The sequence below is a fragment of the Triturus cristatus genome, chromosome 6 (genome assembly GCF_964204655.1).
Source record: "Triturus cristatus chromosome 6, aTriCri1.1, whole genome shotgun sequence".
NCBI classification, from domain to species: Eukaryota; Metazoa; Chordata; class Amphibia; order Caudata; family Salamandridae; genus Triturus; species Triturus cristatus.
The window spans coordinates 1091281714-1091304701 of record NC_140589.1 but is presented as its reverse complement, the minus strand read 5'-3'; the positions used below and the strand labels follow the sequence as shown (position 1 = coordinate 1091304701).

Sequence of the window (22988 nt, the reverse complement as noted above, 5' to 3'; positions counted from 1 at the left end):
TAAGTCATGGAACTCTCTACCATTAACCATTAGAAATATACCGAATCTCTTGCCTTTTAGAAAGGCGTTAAAAACATGGCTCTTCTCTAACTAACTGGATGTCTCTGTTCTCCAGCCCACAGCAGGTGTTCTCATAGCGCCAGGACACCTTCGGGTATCAGTTTGCGCTCTATAAATACAAGTAACATTAACAGGGTTACATTAGTAGCCAATCTGTCGTGTACCTAAGTACTCACCATGACCAATCTAGGGAGGAAGCAAAGTCATGATTAGCAGGATCCCAGTCAGACTAGTCCGTAAAACATAATGACACCAGCAAAAAGTAGGAGTGACCTTGAAAGCAGATCCTACTTTCCTACAATGACCATGTCCATAAACTAAAGGGAGGTTACAATGAGAGGGCTTCTAACATCGCCCTCACCATTACACATAACATTTGTATTGATAACTTTTGAAAGACCTATTTCATTTTTTTCAGACTAACTACAAAATCAAAGATAACTTCACTGAGGGAGGAGCCTAGCGCGCATCCAAGATGGTCGCGTGAGCACAGGGCTCCCCGGACCCTCGCTGCTCCTCGGAATTTATCCTGACAATATCCTGACGTGGTTTATGGAATCTGGGAGATGACGACCGGCTGAGCACGTATCTCTTTTCAGAAATTTAAGCGGACCTGGGAATCCTGAGTTATCGTTGTTTGAACTTTTGGGACCCACCCGACGGAGGTGCCCGGGGCGAAGGTGAACCGTGGAGCCGTGTCGCAATTGAACAACAGCGGATGCGGCTCGGTGCCAGGGGCCGCTCGACCACTTTCGGTTTCACTTTCAGACCTCACGGGGCTGGCCGGTGGAGCGCTTGAGGTGGCGGGGTGTTTCCTTGACCTCTGCGCAAGGCTTTGTCTCCACCTGCCACTAGAGTGCCTATCGCCTTGGGTCCCCCCGCACCGCCATATTGTTGCCTCGGGTGAGGCGCTGGTTTCCAGGGCCTGTACCTCAGCTACTTTTGATCGGCGGTCCCCCTCGGAGTCCGTGACCACATGGGGGGCAAGGGGGGCCCCGAGGGGCGTAAGACTAAGGCCTCCCTCCGTGGGGGATCGGTCCAGACCAACAACATGGACCGCTACACTCAGGGCAGAGGCTCCCCTGGAACGGCCGGTCCCCCCTCAGACGCCGCCGGTGGTGGCACATCCGTCTCTTCGGAACTTTCCCTACAGGATATCATGGGCGCCATTGATGGCATCAGGGAGACCATCGCCACACAATACGAGGCCCTGGCCCGCAAGATCGATACGGTGGCGATTGATGTCACCTTAATACGGGCGGATCTCTCCAAAACAAACGAGAGGGTTCAAACTCTCGATGCGCGGACCTCCACCCTTGGTGCGGATGTGTCGGGCCTGCAGGCCGCGCTTGGTGACATCAAGGTGGTAAATGATCAGATGGCCCGGCGGCTGGATGACTTCGAGGGACGGGCCCGACGCAACAACATCCGTGTCGTCGGCGTACCGGAGTCCTCCGACGACCGCCCGGTTGACCTCCTGGTCGAGGAACTTATCCTCCAACAGCTGACCCCTGCGGGTTTGAGTAACTTCTTTGCCGTTGAGCGGGCTCATCGAGTTCCGGGCGTGCGGGCACGGCCGGGGGCCCCCCCCGAGGCCTATCGTGGCCAAACTGTTTTACTACAGAGACCGGGATGCGATTCTGCAGGCCTCACGTGTCCATGGCCCGGTTCGACACGAGAACTCATCCATTAACTTTTATCCGGACTTTACTCAACTTGTATAGAAACAGCGGATGGGATTCCAGGGGGTGAAACGTCGTCTTCGTGAGCTGGGCCTAAAGTACTCTATGCTCTACCCTGCCAAACTCCGAGTGGAACATGAGGATCAGACTGCCTTTTTTGACTCTCCTGTGGCCGTGAGTGACTGGCTGGACTCGCTACCGGACAGAGGTGGCCGTCCCGGGCCCTCTGCAGGTGCCAACGGTGACGGGTCCCCTTTGAAGTGACTCTTGGTCCTTGATCTTGCCATTTTGCACTGCTCAGCTGGGTTGTACTTCTTTGGTTCAGTGTGTTTTGCTAGGACCTGTATGGGGGGCGGGCGGGGACGGGTCCCTTTCCTCCTCCGGGGTCTTTTTGTAGACTGGGGTTAGTTGGGCGACAGGCACACTGCAAGTTGGGGTTTTTTTTTGGCCCGCAGGGGTGCAGGGTGGGGGGAGTTGGGTGTTGGGGGGGGTGGGGGGGAAGGAGGGGTTGTTTTGTCGTGTGTTTTTTGTTTGCAGGGCGAGGTATTGATTTTCTTCCACTTTTGGGACTTGTGCTACTTGCGGGGGGACCTTTGATCTATTGGAGGGGATGGGGGGGGACGGGTTGAAGCTGATGTCATGGAACGTCAATGGGTTGGGGGACCGTATCAAACGGGGTGTAGTACTGCAGTATTTGCGTCGTCTGACTCCTGATGTGGTGTTTATCCAGGAGACGCATCTGGTTGGTAATGTCTGCCATGCAATGAACAGGGGGGGATACCGCCTCGTGGCTCACTCTGGTTTCACAACTGGCTCCAGGGGGGTGGGCATTCTCCTGCGATCCTCACTTCCGTTGGAGATCACCGGGGTAGTCTCAGATGACAGAGGGCGTTATGTTTGTCTGACTGGGAGGTGGAAGGGGCGTCCCCTTGCCCTGGTCTCAGTCTACGTCCCCCCGGGCCTCCAGAACTCCACCTTCGCGGACTTGGGTCGAATGCTGCTTGAACTTCCGGACAGTCTTTTGCTTATGGGCGGGGACTTTAACTCGGTGGTCTCGGGTGACCTGGATCGTCACCCACCCAGGGCCCTCCCCGCCGCCCAAGCTTGGCTAGGTGGTCTGTTGGAGACCTTCGGCCTGGTGGATAGTTGGCGATTAATGCATCCGACCCAATGTCAATACACCTTTCACTCTGGGGCACATGGGAGTCTTTCTAGGTTAGACTATTTCCTTATGCCCGCCGCGCAGACGGGTCGAATTCGAGAGGTCAGGCACCTGGCGAGGGGTATCTCCGACCATTCCCCGCTGTGGCTTCTCTTTGACACCGAGTCGCGGTCTGCTGGGCGGATCGCTCCCATTAACCCGTGGTACCTGCGAGACCCTACGACTCGCGATAGTCTGGTCAAGGCCATGGACCAATACTTTCTTGAAAACGAGGGGTCGGTGGTGTCTGCAATGTCTCTGTGGGAAGCCTTTAAGACCGTAATTCGCGGACACGCCCTCTCCCAGATAGTGGTGGCTAAGAAGCTCAGGAGTGAGGCGGTGGTGAAGCTGGAGACTGACATCTCGGGGCTGGAGTCGGCCTTGGAGGCTGGTGTCACTCCGGACGGGCTCCATGCCCTCAGCCTGAAACAGTTTGAATACAGATCTCTTGTCACTGACGCTGCCAAAACTATGTATAGGGAGCAGCAGGGTCGATTGTATGATGCCGGGGACAAGGCGGGAAAGCTGATTGCGTGGCTGGACAAGAAGGAGAGAGTGAATCGTGTGGTCCCGGAGTTGCGTGTCTCGGATGGAGTGTGTGTGACTGAGCCTGGTGAGATTGTGGAATGTTTTGCCGACCACCTCCGGACCGTGTACTCCCCGGTGACCGATAGGGATGAGGAAGACTCTTGCCTTCTACTGAGGGACATTGCCTTGCCCGGCCTGTCCGCCGAGGACTGTGAGCAGCTGGACGCTCCCTTGTCGGTAGATGAAATAGCGACTGCGATTCGATCCCTTCGCTCGGGCAAGGCCATGGGTCCCAACGGTCTACCTATCGAGTTATATAAGTTGCGCCCGGATAAACTAGCGCCCTTCCTCCGTCGTATGTTTCAGGAGTCCCTCGAGGCCGGTTCCCTTCCGGTCGACCAGCGACTGGCCACGGTAGTCGTGATCCCCAAGGAAGGTAAGCCGCGGGACCGCTGTGCCTCCTATAGGCCTATCTCACTGCTAAATGCAGAGCCTAAAATCCTGGCTAAAGTCCTTGCCAATCGCTTGTTGAGCGTCATCTGCGACCTGATTCATCCTGATCAATGCGGCTTCATCCCGCATCGCAACACCGCCCTCAACTTGCGGCGTCTCCATGGCGCCCTCGCCAGGGCAGAGTACCTCTCCGAACCGGCCGTGCTGGTCTCTTTAGATGCCACGATGGCCTTCGACACCACCGAGTGGCCGTTCCTCTGGGCTGTCTTGACCAGATTCGGCTTTGGGGAGGGATTTCTTGGCTGGGTGAAACTTCTCTACACGGGACCCATGGCTCAGGTGGTGGTTAACGGGCGGGTCTCTCGGCCCTTCGCTCTCGGTAGGGGTACGAGGCAGGGGTGCCCGTTGTCCCCACTGCTCTTTGCTCTCGCCCTGGAGCCACTCGCAGCTTGGCTCCGCTGGGAGCCCTCGATCAGGGGGATCCGGTGGGCCCCGGGCTTTGAGGATCGGGTCTCGTTATATGCTGACGATATTCTCCTGTATCTTACCTCGCCGCGGCAGTCGCTTAACGTTCTCTTCGATGTTCTGACTTCCTACGGGAGGAATTCGGGTCTCACGATTAACTGGTCTAAATCCTGTGTCTATCCTATCTCCGGTGGCCCCCCTCTCCTGCCGCCTCGGCTTCCGATTCAAATATCTTTGTCCGGCTTTAAATACCTGGGGATACACATCTCGTTGGACCCGGCGGCTCGCTATGAGCACAATCTCCTGCTTCCACTTCGGCGTTTGAGGGAAGACACGGCTCGGTGGTGTAGGCTGCCCTTGTCCCCACTGGGTCGGGCAGCATTGTTTAAAATGATGTCCCTCCCCAGATTCCTCTATGCACTTCAGAACTCCTTCGACATCATTCCAGTGGCCTACTTTCGGGAGGTGGAGAGCCTGCAGAGGAGACTGGTGTGGGACGGACGGGCGCGTATCGCCCTGGCCAAGCTTACTCTCCCCTGGTACGACGGGGGCATCGCGCTTCCCGACATTCGCAGGTATTATTGGGCCTCGCAGTTATCGGCCATTAACCACGCCACATATGCGCCTGGCTTGAATCCGGCGTATGAGATGGATAAATTCTTGCTCCCCGGTGGGAACTATAACAGGGCGCTTTACTCCCGCTCGGCTGGACGGACCCTGACGGGCCCTACTAAGACCGCGGTTCGGATCTGGAAGGCGGCTAATGTAGCCATGGGCTGGAGTGAGCGACTAACATGTGCTACTCCTTTATTTGCCTCCGACCGACTGGGAAGCCTCTGGACAACGAAGGGGTTTGACCGTTGGGACACGATTGGCATCAGTAGAGTGGGAGACTTATGGCTGAAGGGCGCGGTTAAGACCTTCGCGGCGCTCCAGAGCGAATACGAACTCACGGAAAAGGAGTTCTTCCGATACGCCCAGGTTCGGCATGCCCTGCTCTCTGTCTTTGGGGAGGGGACCAAGATCCCTGCCTCTCCGCCCCTCGAGGACCGCATCCTCGATGGTCATGTCCCCGACAGTACTATCTCTTTAATCTATAAAAAACTTATTAATAATCGGGCTGACCTCTTGGTGCGCCTTCGGGAGACGTGGACGGGGGACGGGGTGGAATTAGACGACGAGGACTGGCAGTCCGCACTATCGTCCCCCAAGGAAGTAGCCATTCCAGCCCGTCTCCGCCTGGTCCAGCTAAAGATTCTCCACCGGGTGTATGTGACGGGCCCCTGTTTGGTCTCGATGGGATTCTCGGAAAATGGGCTCTGTAAGCGGGGGTGTGGGCTCAGTGCCACCTTTCTCCATATCCTTTGGGAGTGCCGGGAGGTGGCGGAATACTGGCGTCGGGTTCATGGGGTCATGGGACAAGTCACTGGAGTTGCGCTGCTGCCGGAGGTGCGTCGCTGTGTCTTGAATGTGTGGGAGCCCAATGATTATAACGCGGCTCAGACTCGGTGGGCGGCCCTGGGATACATGATTGCCAAGAGGGATATTGCGCAGCTTTGGGGCTCCCAGCGGCCGCCCACCGTGTCAGTGTGGAAGGAGAACATGGACTGGTGTATGTTCAGGGAGAAGACTGTGTATGTGGCCCGCGGTAAACCCGGGGCATGGGGTAGAATTTGGGGGCAATGGAACGCGTATCGTGGGGGTATCTGTACGCCCCCCCTAGTGGACACCGATATTGCCTTGTCCCCCTGACCCTTGATGGTTCCTTGCAACTGGTTGTAATAATCGAATATAGATGTTCCTCTCCCGTTACCCCCCCCCCGATCTTTCAGTACTCCATCCTGTTGATAGCTAATTGACGGTTTGGGTTAGAGTCCCCCGGATGTAGCCTGACCCACGCTTTTTGCCCTTATGCCTCGCCTTTTGTTTTTAGTTGTTATTTATGTTCAATGTATGTCTCCTGCTTCTTTCGGGCTATCCTGAGCCATTTACGGGGCTGGGCCCCAGGAGTCGCCTACTGCCTTAACTAATGTACGATCCTTTCTGAATCTAGCGGCCGGCCCTGGTGGTTGTAGGCCCATGCCTGTACCTGATTTACTGTTTCAATAAAATTAAAAAAAAAAAAAAAAAAAAAAAGATAACTTCACTTAGTGTGTGCCTAACAGATGCAGAGTCAAGTGCAGATTCCGACATGTTCACTATTTTTGCAGCTGGGGACTGATCATACATCTGTTTTGTGACAGCAGCAACTTTGGAAGTTGTAAAGACCGTACTAAAGGGAGTCCAAGAGAAAGTATTGGCTACTTGAGGGCTGCCATTTGCAATCTTGACAATTCCATCCAGAATCATACTGGGACTTCCAGAAGGATGCAAGGTCCCGGTTGATTTAAAAAGTTTCATTACAAAACTGCAGAGAGTACTGGGAAGAGTATATTTATTTCTCTTTCCATTGGACTCCCCTGCCAGTCCAGCCTAAGCTCTTGGTGACAACTGATTTTCACTACAAAGTTCAGCTGGTTCTGCTACCACCACGCAACCTCCAACTCGGTTGGCACAATCAACCCATCAGGTTCGGCGATTTCAATAGTCTGTCTCCTCGATCTTCAACAGTCAGACATAAGATATGGAAGGAATCCTCTGTTTATCTACTGACTAAGTGCCACAGTTTGACGGGGGAACATCAATCCCATTCTGTTTTGTTTTAAATGGCGGCTTTCTCAATCCTGCAATTTATTTAGCCAAATATTGCTCCAGGCATGCCCGAGAGCTTAGACGGTGTTACAGAATCAAGGTGGGGGTTTATTGATAGTTATTAACCACGTTGAAATATCGGGCAAAAGGGAGGTTTTTAAGCTGTTAAAGGTGAGTCCAGGGTCCAACGGCTTCCTCGGGTCCCCATAACGCTCCAACCTCACCATCCAAATGTCAACAGGGCAGGGGCAATGGTAACAATGTGCCAAAGTCCTTCGTACAGTCACGAACTGCAAGGCAGCCGCCCTTGTGTAGTTTGGCTTTAGAGGCGGGCCTGAACCAATCCGATACCTCGGAAAAGAAAAAACTTCTACAGGAGCAGGTCCAGTGATGTTCAGGCCAACTTGCAGAGCGGGGCCTCTGTATTGCGTCTCTGGCTGATGTGCAAAATATCTAAACGAAACTCCTCCAAGCAGAAGAAGCAGAGGCCACACAGGGGAATCCTTGAGAAGCTCTTTATTGGACCATCAGGGCATAATGCATTTCGGCGTAGGGTGTGCCTTCATAAGACGCCCTTCTCATTGGAAGATCACCAACAGCCTCCTTTTGAACTACTGCAATCCTCCCCCTAGGTGGAGAAGTCAGCTGGCTCCTCCTTACAGATTGCTCACAGCTGCAGTCTTATGTCTGAAGACTGCAGCCCCCAGAATGCATCTTGGTGGTAAGTACCAGTGGCGGAGTCCGTGCTCAATGAGCGCTGAAATATCGGGCAAAAGGGAGGTTTTTAAGTTGTTAAAGGTGAGTCCAGGGTCCAACGGTTTCCTCGGGTCCCCCACGTTTAGTGCGAGAACAGCCCAAGCAGCATGACGCGCTGAGCTCCTCTCCCAAGACTTTCCAAATATGAACTGGGAGTGACTTTAACTAAACATATTGGCAGCAAATCGTTGAGCGCAACTTATACAGCTGACCCTGCCTTTCAAGTTTACACACACGTGATATACTCATGCTCGTACCTTCAGCGAATTAATCTGGGTGAACTCGTCTACTCTCAGCTTTTTTCTGAAGCCCTCAATTGCTCATTCTTTGCGATACGAATAATTGCATCAATTCAGCTTCCTCACCCGTTATATGTCCTGATGATGATCTCGAACAGTTGAGATCGAAACGCCGTTGACCCTTTACAACAAAACTCTTCCTATTCTATAAAGATGCTTGAGGAGTTTTATACTGTTGTTGTCAATGCGATGCCGTTATTTTAAACTTCACCATCACTCTACACGTCACGCCTCTTTCACTTATTGTGTGAGCACCTGAATTCTATTGCTGTGGAAATAAATGTTTCACATGAACTGACTTATGTCCCTATGTACAATATTAATTTTTTTGCTCCTTTAAAATAATTAATCTTCAACTCTCTAACCATAAGTGCTCTCCTTAGGATCACTTTATTATTGGACCTTTTGGCCACACCCGAACCATTGTTTTTTTACCGCATATTTCACCCCAGGATCACGTATTGGGGAACCCTTGTTTTTCTTAAAACGTAATTTTTCTGTAGAACTGAAAATGTCTTGTTACTTACCGGTAATCTTCATCACCCCGATTAGGGTCCTCCCCGTCCCAGTCCTTACTACGTGAGGAACTCACAAGCAGAGAACCAATAAAAAGGGCAGGACACCAGGGATCCATGCAGAGTACAAAACTTTAATCAATAAAAGATCAAGGAACAAAGCGTTCAAGACGCCAACAGAACAACTGTCTTCAGAGGCATGTAAAACATCAAGCCGATAATGTCGCACAAATGTGTGAGGAGATTGCCAGGTGGCCGCCCTACAAACCTCCTGGATAGAGACCCCCGCTGCTTCAGCCCAGGAAGCAGACACAGAACGCGTTGAACGACCCTGCACATGAGACTGAGTAGGCAAATCCAAAGACTTGTAAGATTGGCAGACCGCCAGACGCACCCACCGACTGATCGTAGAAGTGGAAACCTTCCTCCCCTTAGCCACACCCCCACAGGAGACAAACAGGGCAGGAGAAATCCGGAATCCCAGGAAACGTTGGAGGTAAATCTGGAGAACCCTGTGAACATCCAAGGAAGAGGGAACAAGGGAATCCCCCTTAGCAGGCAAGTCAGGAAGAATCACATCCTGCTGCAAATGAAAACTTGAAGAAACCTTAGGCAGGAAAGCCGGATCAAGCTGCAAAACGACCCGATCCAGGAGGAACTGCAAATAAGGAAACAAAATGAGCAAGGCTCCCAACTCACCCAACCGGCGAGCGGTGGTAATGGCCAACAGGAAAGCCAACTTAGCGGACAGCCACAACAAATCCGCCTCCATCAAAGGCTCAAAAGGGGGCAACTGTAGACCCCGCAAAACAGTAGGCAAATCCCAAGAAGGAACGAGAACAGGAGAAACCGGCCGACGAAGCCGAAAGCTCAGAAGAAGCCGACTAACCAAAGGGCAACACTCTCCAAGGAGGCCCCAGGACCCCGACAAGCATGAACCACCGCCCACTGAGCAGACAACGTGGAAGGGGAAAGGCTTTTCAAAAAACCATCTTGGAGAAAATCCAACACAGAAGCAGGAACCCTTGGTAGAGGATCCACCCCATGAGAAGAACACCAAGAAACAAAATAACCCCAATGACAACCATAGCACTTAAGGGTCGAAAGGCAGCGGGACAACTGGATGTCACCAGCCACCACAGATGAACAGCCCAAAGACTCCAACATCAACCGCTCAAAAGCCAAGCCGTCAGCTGCAAACGACTAAGACAAGGCAGAGAGAGGAGTGGAAACTGAAGAGGAGATGGACACAAAGGAAGTCGGACAAACCGTCCATCCGCCAGCTGCAATAGGAGAGGACACCAAAGGCGGCGAGGCCAGAAAGGAGCAATCAACAGGACCGAAACTTTATCCCCCCGAATCTTCTGCAGCACCCTCCGGAGGAGGGGAATGGGAGGGAACGCATAGAGAAGGCCCGAAGTCCAGGGAATAGAAAGAGCATCCACCGCCCAAGCCTGAGGACACAGCACCTCTGAACAAAACCGGGGTAGGAGAGAGTTGTGAGGAGACGCAAAAAGATCGATCCATGGAGTCCCGAACTAAAGGCAAAGGGACTGGAACAGAGGACGAGAGAGATGGTACAGGACAGAAGATGGAAGGTTGCGGCTCAAAGCGCCCGCATGAAAATTCAACCGTCCCGGAATGTACACCGCCCTCAAGGCCAACAGATGAGATTCCGCCCAAGCACAAATCATGGAGGCCAACATGTTCAGAGACGCGCACCTGGTCCCCCCTGGCGGTTCAGGTAACAACGAGCAACCTTGTTGTCGGTACGAACCAACAGATTCGTCCCGAGGAGAGGAACCTGAAAGAACTGCACCGCCTCCCAGATGGCTGCTAACTCCCGACCGTTCGAGGAACGGGTGTCGTCCTCCTGAGACCACCAACCCTTGGCTTCCAAGGACCCCAAAGTGGCCCCCCAACCCCAAAGACTGGCATCCGTTGACAACAAAAGGGGAGGAGGAAGACAAAACCGCACCCCCTTCTCCAGATTGGGAGCGCAAAGCCACCAGTCCAAGTCCTAGAACAGAGCAGGAGAGAGAGAGAAGAACCAGAGCCTCGTAATCCGCCTGGGAGGGGTCCCACCAAGCCAACAGATGAGTTACTAAGGGCTTCAGATGGAGGCGAGCCCAAGGAACCACAGCAGTGGTCGCAGCCATCAATACCTGGACTCGCAACTAAACACGAGCCGGGGAAGAGGGACGACTCAACAGATCCCACAACAGAGTCTGCAGGGCAAGGATCCGAACAGGAGGGAGAAACACCTCCCCCAGAGAGGTGTCGAACAGACCCCCGATGAACTGAAGTCTCTGAACAGGATCCAGATGAGACTTGGCCAAATTCACCTTGAACCCCAGCTCCCGGAACAGGGACAATGTAGCCTTCACCGCCAGAAGAGCCTGAGGAAAAGAGGAAGCAGAAACCAAACAATCATCCATATAGGGAAACACGGAGAAACCCTGATGTTGCAAAACCCCCACAGCAGGAGCCATTACCTTGGTAAAAGTCCTGGGAACAGTGGAGAGGCCGAACGGCAGAACCTGAAACTGGAAATGCGTCCCCTAGACCGCAAACCTCAGGAACCGCTGAATGGCAGGATGGACTGGAAAGTGAAAATAGGCATCCTCTAAGTCCAGGGAAGCCAAAAAATCGCCCTCCTGGATGAGGGGAATGACGGACTGTAACGTGACCATCCGAAAATGATCCAACCGCACCAATTTGTTCAGGGAACGGAGATTCATTATGGGGCGGAAGGAACCATCGGGCTTTGGAACCAGAAACAGATGGGAATAGAACCCCAGGCCCACTTCCTCCACTGGAACCGGCACCACTGCCCCTTTCTGTAACAACATGGCGACGCCGGACAACATGGCACATCGTCGCACGGGGTCTCTTGACAACGGGGTTACCAGAAAACAATCCAGAGGGGGAGGGCCCTGGAAGGGAATCTGCTAACCCCACCTGATGACAGACAAGACCTACCGGTCGGAAATCAGAGCTGACCAACGGTCCAGAAACAAACGGAGACGAGACCCTACAGTTGCATAGTCACTTCTGTCCAGCACCAGAGGGAGGCTGTTGCTGCTGCTGAGGCCGGGATTTATAATGGAACGCAGCCCCCCAACTACGGGCCCGACCATGAAAGGGCTGAGAGGAGAAAACCCCTGAAACCCTTGTTTCTGGAAGAAAGACCTTTTCTTTGGAGCAGGCTGAAAAGGCTTTAACAACTTCTTTTCCTCCGCAGAGCGCTGGACCATCGTATTCAAAGCATCCCCAAAGAGACGGGGACCCTCAAAAGGCAGTTTATGGACTAAGGCCTTCTGTGCAGCCTCAAGACGCCAAGGTTTTATCCACAGAGACCTCCTTCCAGCCACCGCTGCCCCAGCAGCCGAGGAGAAAGCCCACAAGGAATCAAAAGTAACATCCAAGATGAATTGCGCCAAGACCACCTTTTGAGCCAACACAGGAGTAGGGTCCCCCTGGTCCTGAAGACAGTCAAACAGCTTCTCGAAATCCTTAAGCAGGACCAGCGATGCATAGGCCGCATAAGTGCTAGCACGCACCCCAAAGTGAGAAGCGGCGCAAGAACGTTTGAGCGCAGACTCCACCTTACGCTCCACCGGATCAGACAGGGAAACCTCCTCCGAGGAAGAAGAGGCAGCCATAGATGACAAAAGAGAATCAACCTTCGGAATCACAGGAAACTGGGAATCAAAGTCCGCCAGGCGATACCGCTTCCCCAGGAACCGCGGAATACCCTACTTATCCACCTCAAGCCACTCTTTTGTGAGGATATCTTTCAGGACATCATAGAAGGGGAGGTCATCCACCACAGAGGAACTATACTGTGCGTAAAATCCCTCCTCAGCCAGGGATTTAGGGTCAAACCCAAGCACCTCTCGAATATGGACTCGCATGTCAGAACAAACCTTGCCCTGGACGCACTTTCCCTTAGGGGAATAGTCCATGTCTTCCTCATCATCCTTAGCCCCCTTACCTGTATGCTCCAGCAGCGCAGACTGGACCGCAGAATTAATCAAGTCCTGTAAATCTGCCTTAGAAATCTGCAAGACGTCGTCCTCCTGCAGATCCTGAACATTATGCTGCTTTGAAATTGCTTTAGTAGGCACAGGTGAAGAAGCCCCCTCACTCATGGTGAGAAATCCAGTGGCAAACAAACAGGAACTCACCACACAATCAAAGGAAGTGCCCAGCAAGCTCCAATAAATACTGCCCCTAAACACCCAATCACGCAAAGGTGAGACCGGTGAAGGAAATAAAAAAAGGGCAGCCCTGTAGTCTCCACCCACAGCCACAGATCAAAAGACAATGGCCGCGGGGGCCGGACGCTGCACGAGAGCCCCAGAGCCGGAACGACCCAGAGTCAGGAAACCATAAAACTCCCCACCCCAGCCCTGCACATGAACGGGGAGCGTCCCTGACCCCAGAACAGGAGCCGATAAAATAACAAAAAAAAAAAACAATGCAGAAGACATAAAAACTGCAACTCAAACACTTACGTTACAACAAACAAATGATGGACGGAATGCTGACAATGCAGACATTCTCCCCCAGTCAAGAGATCTGGGTTAAATCCATCGTTCTTTTGCCCACTACACCACCCCAGTTTAGACATGGCCATATGCAAATCAGTCTTGACCCTGTGCCTCATGGGAACAGTCCAGCCCGAACTGCCAAGCCATGTCTTCCCTGGACCGGAATCAAGCATCCTAGGACCGGTTTCTGGCTATCAGCCATCATCGGCCAGGACAGCTTGACTCCAGTGGCGTAGTGAGCACGGGTCCCACATCTGGGAATACCCATCCCACTTAGGGCGAAAAGCGTTACAACAAACAAATGATGGACGGAATGCTGACAATGCAGACATTCTCCCCCAGTCAAGAGATCTGGGTTAAATCCATCGTTCTTTTGCCCACTACACCACCCCAGTTTAGACATGGCCATATGCAAATCAGTCTTGACCCTGTGCCTCATGGGAACAGTCCAGCCCGAACTGCCAAGCCATGTCTTCCCTGGACCGGAATCAAGCATCCTAGGACCGGTTTCTGGCTATCAGCCGTCATCAGCCAGGATAGCTTGACTCCAGTGGCGTAGTGAGCACGGGTCCCACGTCTGGGAATACCCATACCACTTAGGGCGAAAAGCGTTACAACAAACAAATGATGGACGGAATGCTGACAATGCAGACATTCTCCCCCAGTCAAGAGATCTGGGTTAAATCCATCGTTCTTTTGCCCACTACACCACCCCAGTTTAGACATGGCCATATGCAAATCAGTCTCGACCCTGTGCCTCATGGGAACAGTCCAGCCCGAACTGCCAAGCCATGTCTTCCTGGCTGATGACGGCTGATAGCCAGAAACCGGTCCTAGGATGCTTGATTCCGGTCCAGGGAAGACATGGCTTGGCAGTTCGGGCTGGACTGTTCCCATGAGGCACAGGGTCAAGACTGATTTGCATATGGCCAGGTCTGAACTGGGGTGGCGTAGTGGGCAAAAGAACGATGGATTTAACCCAGATCTCTTGACTGGGGGAGAATGTCTGCATTGTCAGCATTCCATCCATCATTTGTTTGTTGTAACGCTTTTCGCCCTAAGTGGGATGGGTATTCCCAGACGTGGGACCCGTGCTCACTACGCCACTGGAGTCAAGCTATCCTGGCTGATGACGGCTGATAGCCAGAAACCGGTCCTAGGATGCTTGATTCCGGTCCAGGGAAGACATGGCTTGGCAGTTCGGGCTGGACTGTTCCCATGAGGCACAGGGTCAAGACTGATTTGCATATGGCCATGTCTGAACTGGGGTGGCGTAGTGGGCAAAAGAACGATGGATTTAACCCAGATCTCTTGACTGGGGGAGAATGTCTGCATCGTCAGCATTCCGTCCATCATTTGTTTGTTGTAACACTCAAACACTTACGGCACCGTCCTGAAGAAAATCCAGACCAGGAACCAGGAGCACCAGCGTTCCGATCGCCGTTGGAGCAGAAAAAAAAACAGGCATGGCGGTAGGTGGGAGGGGCTTTTGTAAGTTTTTGAATACTGGCGTTGTGATTGGCTGGGTGGAGCAGGACTGCCTCACGTAGTAAGGACTGGGATGGGGAGGACCCATGAGGGGGTAATGAAAGGTTGGCAAGCCCAAAATGAAAAGCGGCTGCTGGATGAAGTGACACTCTTGACTGATAATGAAAATGCACCTTTTAAAACTGCACTTTTCAGAGAATCTGGAAGAAGGCATACAGCTTATTGGACTATCCTTTGTGTAAAGGATTGCCTCTTCACAAGTGTCTCTTTGGCCATCCACCACATGAAAGCAGACTTCTGCAGATATTTGTCTAAAGATCGCTGTTAATTAGCTAACTGACTGAGCAGACAATTGACACTTATTTCTATCCCACAACCGAATGAAGAGCGTCATAGTGCTGAATATTTAGACTGTGCAGCAGGCAGAATGGTCGCTTCCTCCTTTGTTTTTTTTTTGTTTTTTAACCAATGCTGTATTTTGCTGAATTCCCACTACCCATGCAAAAGTGAAGAACACACTTTAATGCAATAGGCTGGTGCCCACCAAAAACAACTCGGCATGCTGCTATGGTCTGTTTATTTCGATGGAGGCAAGTTAAGAAACTTGTGTCAGTGTGGGGGGCAGGGGCTGGTAACGAGTTTCCTGTGATGAGCCAACCCTGAGGTACACAAAGCCAATAATGTGTGAGGAGTCAGGAAGACAGCCAAAGGTAGGGGATACACAAAGTGGAGGGGACTACAAATTATTTTGCAATACAGAAACTGTTCTACAAAATTCAGAGACATCTGCTCAATCTAGCATCAGTAAATGGTTATGACGCCACAATCCTCAAGCAAAATATATAATTACCTTATGAGCTCACTTGCTGCTTTGTCTTTTACAGTTGAAGAAAATAAGCCATTGGTTTTGTCCTCATTTAAGTAAGAGAGCGGTGGTCTGATCACATCATCTAAAGAAATAAATAAAGGGAACATTATCAATGTGTATATTTCTCATTATAATACATGAATAAAATAAATTAAAAAAGCAAACAATATTATAAAACCATATTGATTTTTTGCAATAAAAACATTACTAAATCGAGTTCTTGTACACCTGCAAGCAGTCTTAAAGATAGGTACTCTGAAATATGTTAAGATCACCTTTTGGTTTCCACCTTTCTCTGAGAATATACTTGCTAGGAATTCTTAGATAACACCTCTGCAAACGTCTTCTCTCTCTATTTGGACCTTCAGTTGGATCTAATTGCCATGATGTGGGATAGGCTTCCAAATCATACCAAAGTGCTCTGGAAAGTACAAATATTTGTGCATTAAATCTTTACATTAAACAAAACATCAATACAGTCTAAGACAAAGACCAACCATTGTTAAATTGTAGACGAGGCTGATTCACCACTGATACATTGAGGCCATACATACAACAGACCTGATGTAGGAGAGAGGCTCACAATTTTTTGAGCTAAAAATGGCTTTACTTTAGTTGTCCAATGCCTAAATTGCCTCTGCTTCAATATCAGTGAATGGGAAAATTATATATTTTCGATTTTTCCCCAAAATCTTCAACTTCACAGTTTTAAAGTGTTGGTATGTGTTAGAAGCTAACATGCCATGCAAAAAGAATACTTTTTTTTTTTAGATCTGGCTTGACAGACCTATGCAACCTGCGGTTATCATTCCTGAACACAGAAATATTTTTCTTACTCCTCTTGATATTGAATGAGTGAGGTACCATTCCGCCTCCTAAAGAATGCTTTTACTGTAATAAATCAGCACTATTTTACATCTCAAAAGAGGCATGAACCAATATACATGGCTTGCAATAGAAGGTGCATTCTTTTTAGGTGCAAAAAGGATACTTCTAGAGTGCATTCCCATATTCCAGTGTACAGCTGCAGTTTATTTTTGTTCTTACAGCAATATACTTTGTAATGGGCTCACTGGAGAAAATTGCATAAGCTGACTTCACTGCAGATAACAGCAATGCAGAATGCCGCAACTAGACCATGTCCTTCAGGGTAGCACAGGGGCTCTGTGAAACCCTGAAGAACACGGTCTAGGAGGCTAGGAGCAGCAGGTTTCTCCTCCAACTAGGACTGAAGCCATGTCCACAGAAGTCATTGCTATTTTGTCTGAAAAGTTTGGATAAATGGAGGCTATGTTGACATGGAGTAAATATTTTTAATACAACTTACAACTTTTCAAACACTTTGAAAAATGCCTGATATTCATAATAAAAAAAGATAAAACTGATTACATGCAGATTGGATGTTTCATTTAATGTATATTTAAAGCATTACGGTTAAAACACTGTGCATTGTTTACAATCTCTAGTGAGGCTTAAATCCATTAAGACTTAAAATCATTGCATCTTTTTTATTTTGAGTAAAGTTGAAGATGCTGCTTTTTCAAAATTGCACAATTGCTTGGTTGGTCACTTGGAGATTTCGGATAGCATTGCCGATGGACCTTTTCCTTTCATGAGGATTCAGTAGAAACAAAGATTGCTATATCCTCCTTCTCTCATAATGCACCCTACTATAAACAAACACGTACTCGCAAAGTCAAGAGGTCTGGTGTAAGCTAACAGTCTTTTGACTATGTCAATCCTTGTTTTGTCATGTTTTTGGTCAATATAATACAGTTTTTTTAATATTTCATTAAACAGCAAGAAGGCCCTGCACTCCCTTAACTCCAAAGCTAATGGATGGTTTATCTACTTTACCGATGGACTTATTCTAGTGAGATTACAGCTCTGGGGGTTGATGGCGCCTACGGCGCTTCCCGCTAGCGCGTAGCTGCAGTGATGCTCCTCCCCCTCATGGCGATGGCGATGTCAACTCTGCAGTCAGGTGTGCTGAAGCGCTAAGGTAGGCAGCAGCAGCCAGTTCTTCTCCTCGTTCCGGCTTTCTTTTTCGGCATTTTCTGCAAATGCCGTTTCACCGTTTAGTGTTTCACCGGAACATACTTTGTAGGTGCAACCCGGCTCGGGAAAAAAACGAAGGCACTTGCTTCACCGGAGGTACCGGAATCCCGCAACCACATCAGCCCGGGGTGCTCATTGTGTATGATGCCTGGACTGGCGGGTCGGAGTCCCGCTTGGCGTTAATCCCCTGACCTGCTAATGTCATCTACAGGCCCCTTGACTCCGTTACTTAATGCTTCGACCGTGGCGATGGCCATCGCGACTCCACTTCCTCAGTCTCCGCCCTCTCTTCTCCATACCAGTTCAAATGAGCTTCAAACGCAATTAAACTACACCATCCTGGCCCAGGCCCAGGGCCAGGGCCAGCCAGATAAGCAAGATCAGCATGCTCCGTCAGAACAACAAGTGTTTTCAGCTCTTCCAGGGACTAACACCTTGCTGGAAAGTAGCTCTATCTTATCAGATCCTGGGACCGATTTAGATATCAGTGGGCCTTGTAGGAAGGTGGATATCTGACTATGGTTACCCCCAACTTTTTGACTAGTGTCTAGCTGGTTTTTTCGACTTAGTTGGCCTGAGATCCCGCCATTCAGGGTCTCAGGCTGTCTGCTCTCTCTTTAAAATGGTTTCCATGTACCCTAGGTACATACTCAATTGGTAAGGATCACCTTATTGGACCCTGTACAGTGTACCCTAGGTACCCAGGGCATAGGTGTACCCTAGGCCTCCCAGGGGCTGCAGCATGTATTATGCCACCCCTGGTCTGGCCTTCCAATCAGACACAACTGACTGATCACTCAGCTGGGGCAAGGTCATGTAATCACCCCTTGCTTAGATATAGTATACCTATATCTACCCTTAAAATAGACACATGTGTACCTATCAGCCACTCCTATGGCAGGCCTTAACAATCCTGGAGGCAGAGTGCTTGGTAACATGTGAGATGGTGCTCTAGCATGAGCTGAGCCTGTCTGCAGCTTTCGGAACCATGTCCTTATAGCTGTTCTATGATATAGCCTACCATATACTCTTAAAGTGCCTTATAATCTTAAACGGTTATGGTAACTATGGTTTGGCTTTATCAAAACATGTCGTGTAAGGTGTCTAACACTTTGGAAAAATACCCCCATATCATTTCTGGCAATGGGGATATTATTCCTCCCTTCTAGAGGGAGAAGACATATTGGAACCTTCTAGGGGGAGAGACATGTTAAAATCCTACTTTGCTGTTTAACTCTAACCAAAGCCTCAGCATCACAAAATGGATGCTGCTGCCACAGACACGAGTCTGACCTCCTGCTGCTGGGAGTGATCCCGGCAAGGGAAGCCTGGACAATAGGTTTCCTGCTTGGGGAGGTGCTAGCACCTCCCAAGACAGACTTTAGTGTATTGGGGCAGGGAGGGCTGAAAGGAATGAGACATGCCTGGGGCACACAAGGTGTCCCATGCATAGTCCAGTTCAAACCAGTGCTGGGGCACTCCAGCCCCAGTCCTGGCGCGAAACTGGACAAAGGGAAGGGGGTGTAACCACCCCCCTCCCAGGTCCCACCCATAAGGCGTGACCTAGCAGGCAACCCAGCCCCCCAGATTAGTATAAGTGTGGTAGCTGGGCCCCAGGAGATTAGATTATCCTGAACCTGCAACTTGAACAGAAACTCTGGACCTTCGACATTCGACGAAAGAAGAAGACTGAAGAATCTCCCTTGTGACCAAGGAGTGGCTACCCTGTGCAAACAGGCACTGCTGAAGTTCTACGAGGGACCGACTGCAGAGCCCGACCAGAGCCTTGACTTCCAGACTTCTCCGACCCTGATCCACAGCCGAGCTGAGATCCGTGGAGGCGACGTGGGACCGGCTACCTGGGAAAAGTGGCGAGTATCTTCCAGCGCAGCTTCTGAGGCACCCTCGAAGTTGTGCATCGGGGATTGAGAAGCCCCAACCCCAAGCACCATCTGCACCGAAGATCAGCCCCCACACTCCACGAGTCCTGCGTGGGGCCCTTCTGCATTTTCCTGCTTGCCGCGTCTGTCCGGTTGCTTGCCCGTTGGCTAGCGGCCTTTGTGACGACACACCTTGAAATCTTCACTGCTGGTTTGGCTCCTTCAGACTGGCTCCCGCTTCTTTGCAAAAGAGAAGCACCCCAGACCTTCCTGGTCTGCACCAGAAGCAAGTCCTCCGTTCTTCGTGGGTTCCGCTTGCCAAGGCTTGGTGAGTCCTAGTTCGACTTCGACGCCGCCGACAGCAAGAGCCTTCGTGGGACAGCTCGCCTCCTGGTCCTGGTCGTCCTCGACGTCTCCTGGTACCCGTGGCTGCAGCGACAAGCTTCACCCTTCACCTGCAATCTTCACGACATCGCCTGGTTCCTTCCTGACTCTGTCCCTTCTGCTTGCAGGTACCCTTCCTTCTTGATCCCGGCCTTGGGATCCACCGGACACTCTGTACTGACCGCCTGTCAGCAACTTTCCTTCAGGTTCCCATAGAAGTCCATGACGAAACCCGACGCAAGTTCACACCTATGCACCCGCAGCCCGTGGGCTAGGTAACTTGGGTACTTCGGTGCTCACAAGGGTAGTGACTATCCTAGGGTCTAGTTTCCGAGTCTCGACTCTCTAGCTGCTTCAGAAGTGTCCTTAAACTGCTTAATTCAAACTGTACTATTTCTATCGACTATACGCATTACGCGCGAGTGTTTCCACTCTGCACGTGAATCCCGTGGGCCTCCCACTTCCTAACTGTTGGTAGTGTAGTGTAGCCCCAGCGATTCCCTAGGCCTAGGCCTATCCTATTTCCGTGACAGTGGTCCTTATACCACTTACTTAGTATATGGTTTGCGTGGCCCCTAGGACCTAACTGTATTACTTACCTGTGTGACTTAATGTATGCTTGAATAAGACTGTGTTGTACTTACCTCTAATCTCATAAAGAGTGCTGAGGGTTTGACTAGAATAAATACACTTTATTTTATATATATATCTGTTGTGGTGTCCTTTCATTTGGTATTCAAGGGATTATATATGGTATCACAGCTGGCTTCACATGCCATTCAGAGTTTAGCCTAAGACTGCTCTTGTCCATGCTACCACTAGGATAGCTGGTCTATAAGGTTGACTTTTATAACCAATCACCATAAGGGTTGTTTGGACTGCTATAAGGTGTACACTAGAACTAGTGACATCATACATCAGGCCAAGTTCTCACAGGCCTCAGCAAGGAACCAAAAAACCTGACTTTGTATTCCAGGATGAGAAGGCTGTCTCTTGTCAGATGGATATTAAAACTATGTTAAATATGATTCTCAAGGAAATTCGAGACATGAAGAAAACACAGCAGTTAGAAATGTTATCGAGTCAGCAGCGACTGGGAAAAATAGAGGAAGCAGTTGCTAGTCTTCCGGGTCGTGTCCAAGAGGCTGAATCAAGGATTTCCTCTTTAGAAGACCAAACGAATGGTGTTCTTCAACAAGTGAATTCAGTCTCCCGAGAAAAAGTAATTATGGAGAACAAGATTGAGGAACATGAGAATTTTTCACGCCGCTCTAATCTTCGGACAGTTGGTGTTCCGGAACGATTTGAAGGGGGTGACACTCTCAAGTGGGTTGAGACATTTATAAAGAAGGCTGTGATACCTGAATTTTCGGGGGACTTAACATTAACAAGGGCTCATCGGGTCCCCGCTCATCTTTCTCCTAACAAGAAGTTCCCTGGCACGATACTTGTCAACTTCGCGGATTACCGCGTTAAGGAAAAAGTACTAACAAAGGCAATCCAGACGGGGCAGTTTGAAACTGAAAATGGAGTACAATGCAGAATATTCTCTGACATGTCAGCAGCGGCGGCCAGAAGACGCAAAGCGTTTGTCAAATTACTTTATTTGCTTAAAGCTCAAGGGGCACAAGATTTGATTGCACAACAATCCAAACTCAAAGTTCTGGTTCACGAAAAGTTTCATTTATTTACTCATTTAGAAGCAGCACAAGAGCTGGTCAAGGCAATTTCAGTTGAAAGATAACTGGCTGGATGTTTTCTCTGTTGTTTCTGTTTTTCTTAAGAATTCTCTTTTTGGCGTAGTTGTTTCAAGGACTTGCAGTCTTGATCTTGAAGAATCGTTTTTGTTTCGGGGGGGGGGGGGGGGGCGGAGGTCACTCTCTGGTGCAATATCAGGGCACCAGTATGTGCACAGGGGGGATGGAGTATGTGGATAGCGGGACTAGCCACATTTCCTAAGGGGAGGAGGGTTTTTGCTGAGGGAGGTTTAGGGTGGTTGGGATTAATAGGAAAAATTAGCAGGTGCTATCAGGAAGGCACTAAATGGTGCAGGAATCAATCTAGAATAGAATTGCAGTATAGTGAGTTTTTTATTTTTTGTTCTTTTCTCCTTGTTTATTTGACAGAATGAGTCTATCCAGTACATGCCAAATTCTTTCTGTAAACGTTAATGGAATACTGAATAGACGTAAATAAGGTGGCTTGATTAGGTGGTTAGTTACTTTAAAACCTCAAATTCTTTTTTTTTCAGGAAACTCATCTGTAAACTAATACCCCAAAATGTTATATTCCAGGAATGTTTTCAAAGGTTTTTTTTTGCTTCAGTGGGTGTTGCAATGCGGGGGGTTGCTATTTATTTTTCTCGGGAATTTGACTGGGTGTTTCTTCAGGAACAAAGGGATCCCCAGGGGAGGTGGGTCTGGGTACAGGTGTCGTTGAATGGTCAGCTTCTGAATTTTGTTAGTTATTATGGTCCAATATCTGATGATGAATTTGCATTACGTACACTCTATAAACTTCAGATTGGGGTCTCGGGGCAAATTGTGTTTGGAGGGGATTTTAATTATATTCAGGATTTGAAAATGGATACTTCAAATAGAGGGGAAAAACAACTGAAACCTAAAACTAAGAAGCTTTTTGATGCTTTGGTAGAAGATGTTCAGCTAATTGATGCATGGCGTTTTCTTAATCAAGCTGCTCGTCAATATACGTGCTCCTCACACCAACATCAAACTGCATCTTGAATCAATTTTTTATCGGTCTCACATTCTTTGATTTTCAGAGATGCAGATATTGGTATTAACGCCTTTTCCGATCATGCTTATGTTCAAGTATTGTGAGAAGTTGGCCTGGCATATGCTGTTCCTAGTTATAGGGACACCTTGCACCAGTCCAATTCGACTCCTATTGATGATAGGTTTAAGACAACCTTTAAAGAAAGTTATCCTAGTGTTAGCTGTGGAGAGCAGCCTTCAGGCTAAGTCTTGAAGGAGTGTTAAGCTTATTGTTTTACCATAATAACCTCTTGAATAACCAAATGAAAGAGTAGCCCACACAGGTATATATATAAAATATATGTATTTATTCTAGACAGAATCCCACAG

At 49.8% G+C, this 22988-nt stretch overlaps 1 protein-coding gene across 3 annotated transcripts in view; it reads right to left on the bottom strand.

Moving 5' to 3' along the window:
• The window catches only part of LYST (lysosomal trafficking regulator), a 3752809-nt gene that overhangs the window by 1205859 nt on the left and 2523962 nt on the right, over positions 1 to 22988 (bottom strand). For all 3 annotated transcript variants that reach the window (XM_085611970.1, XM_085611971.1, XM_085611972.1), the window contains 2 exons: positions 15838 to 15983; positions 15545 to 15644 (listed from right to left, as the gene is read on the bottom strand). In XM_085611970.1, the coding sequence (XP_085468096.1) occupies positions 15545 to 15644; positions 15838 to 15983 (246 nt within the window). The remainder of the gene's footprint in view (positions 1 to 15544; positions 15645 to 15837; positions 15984 to 22988) is intronic.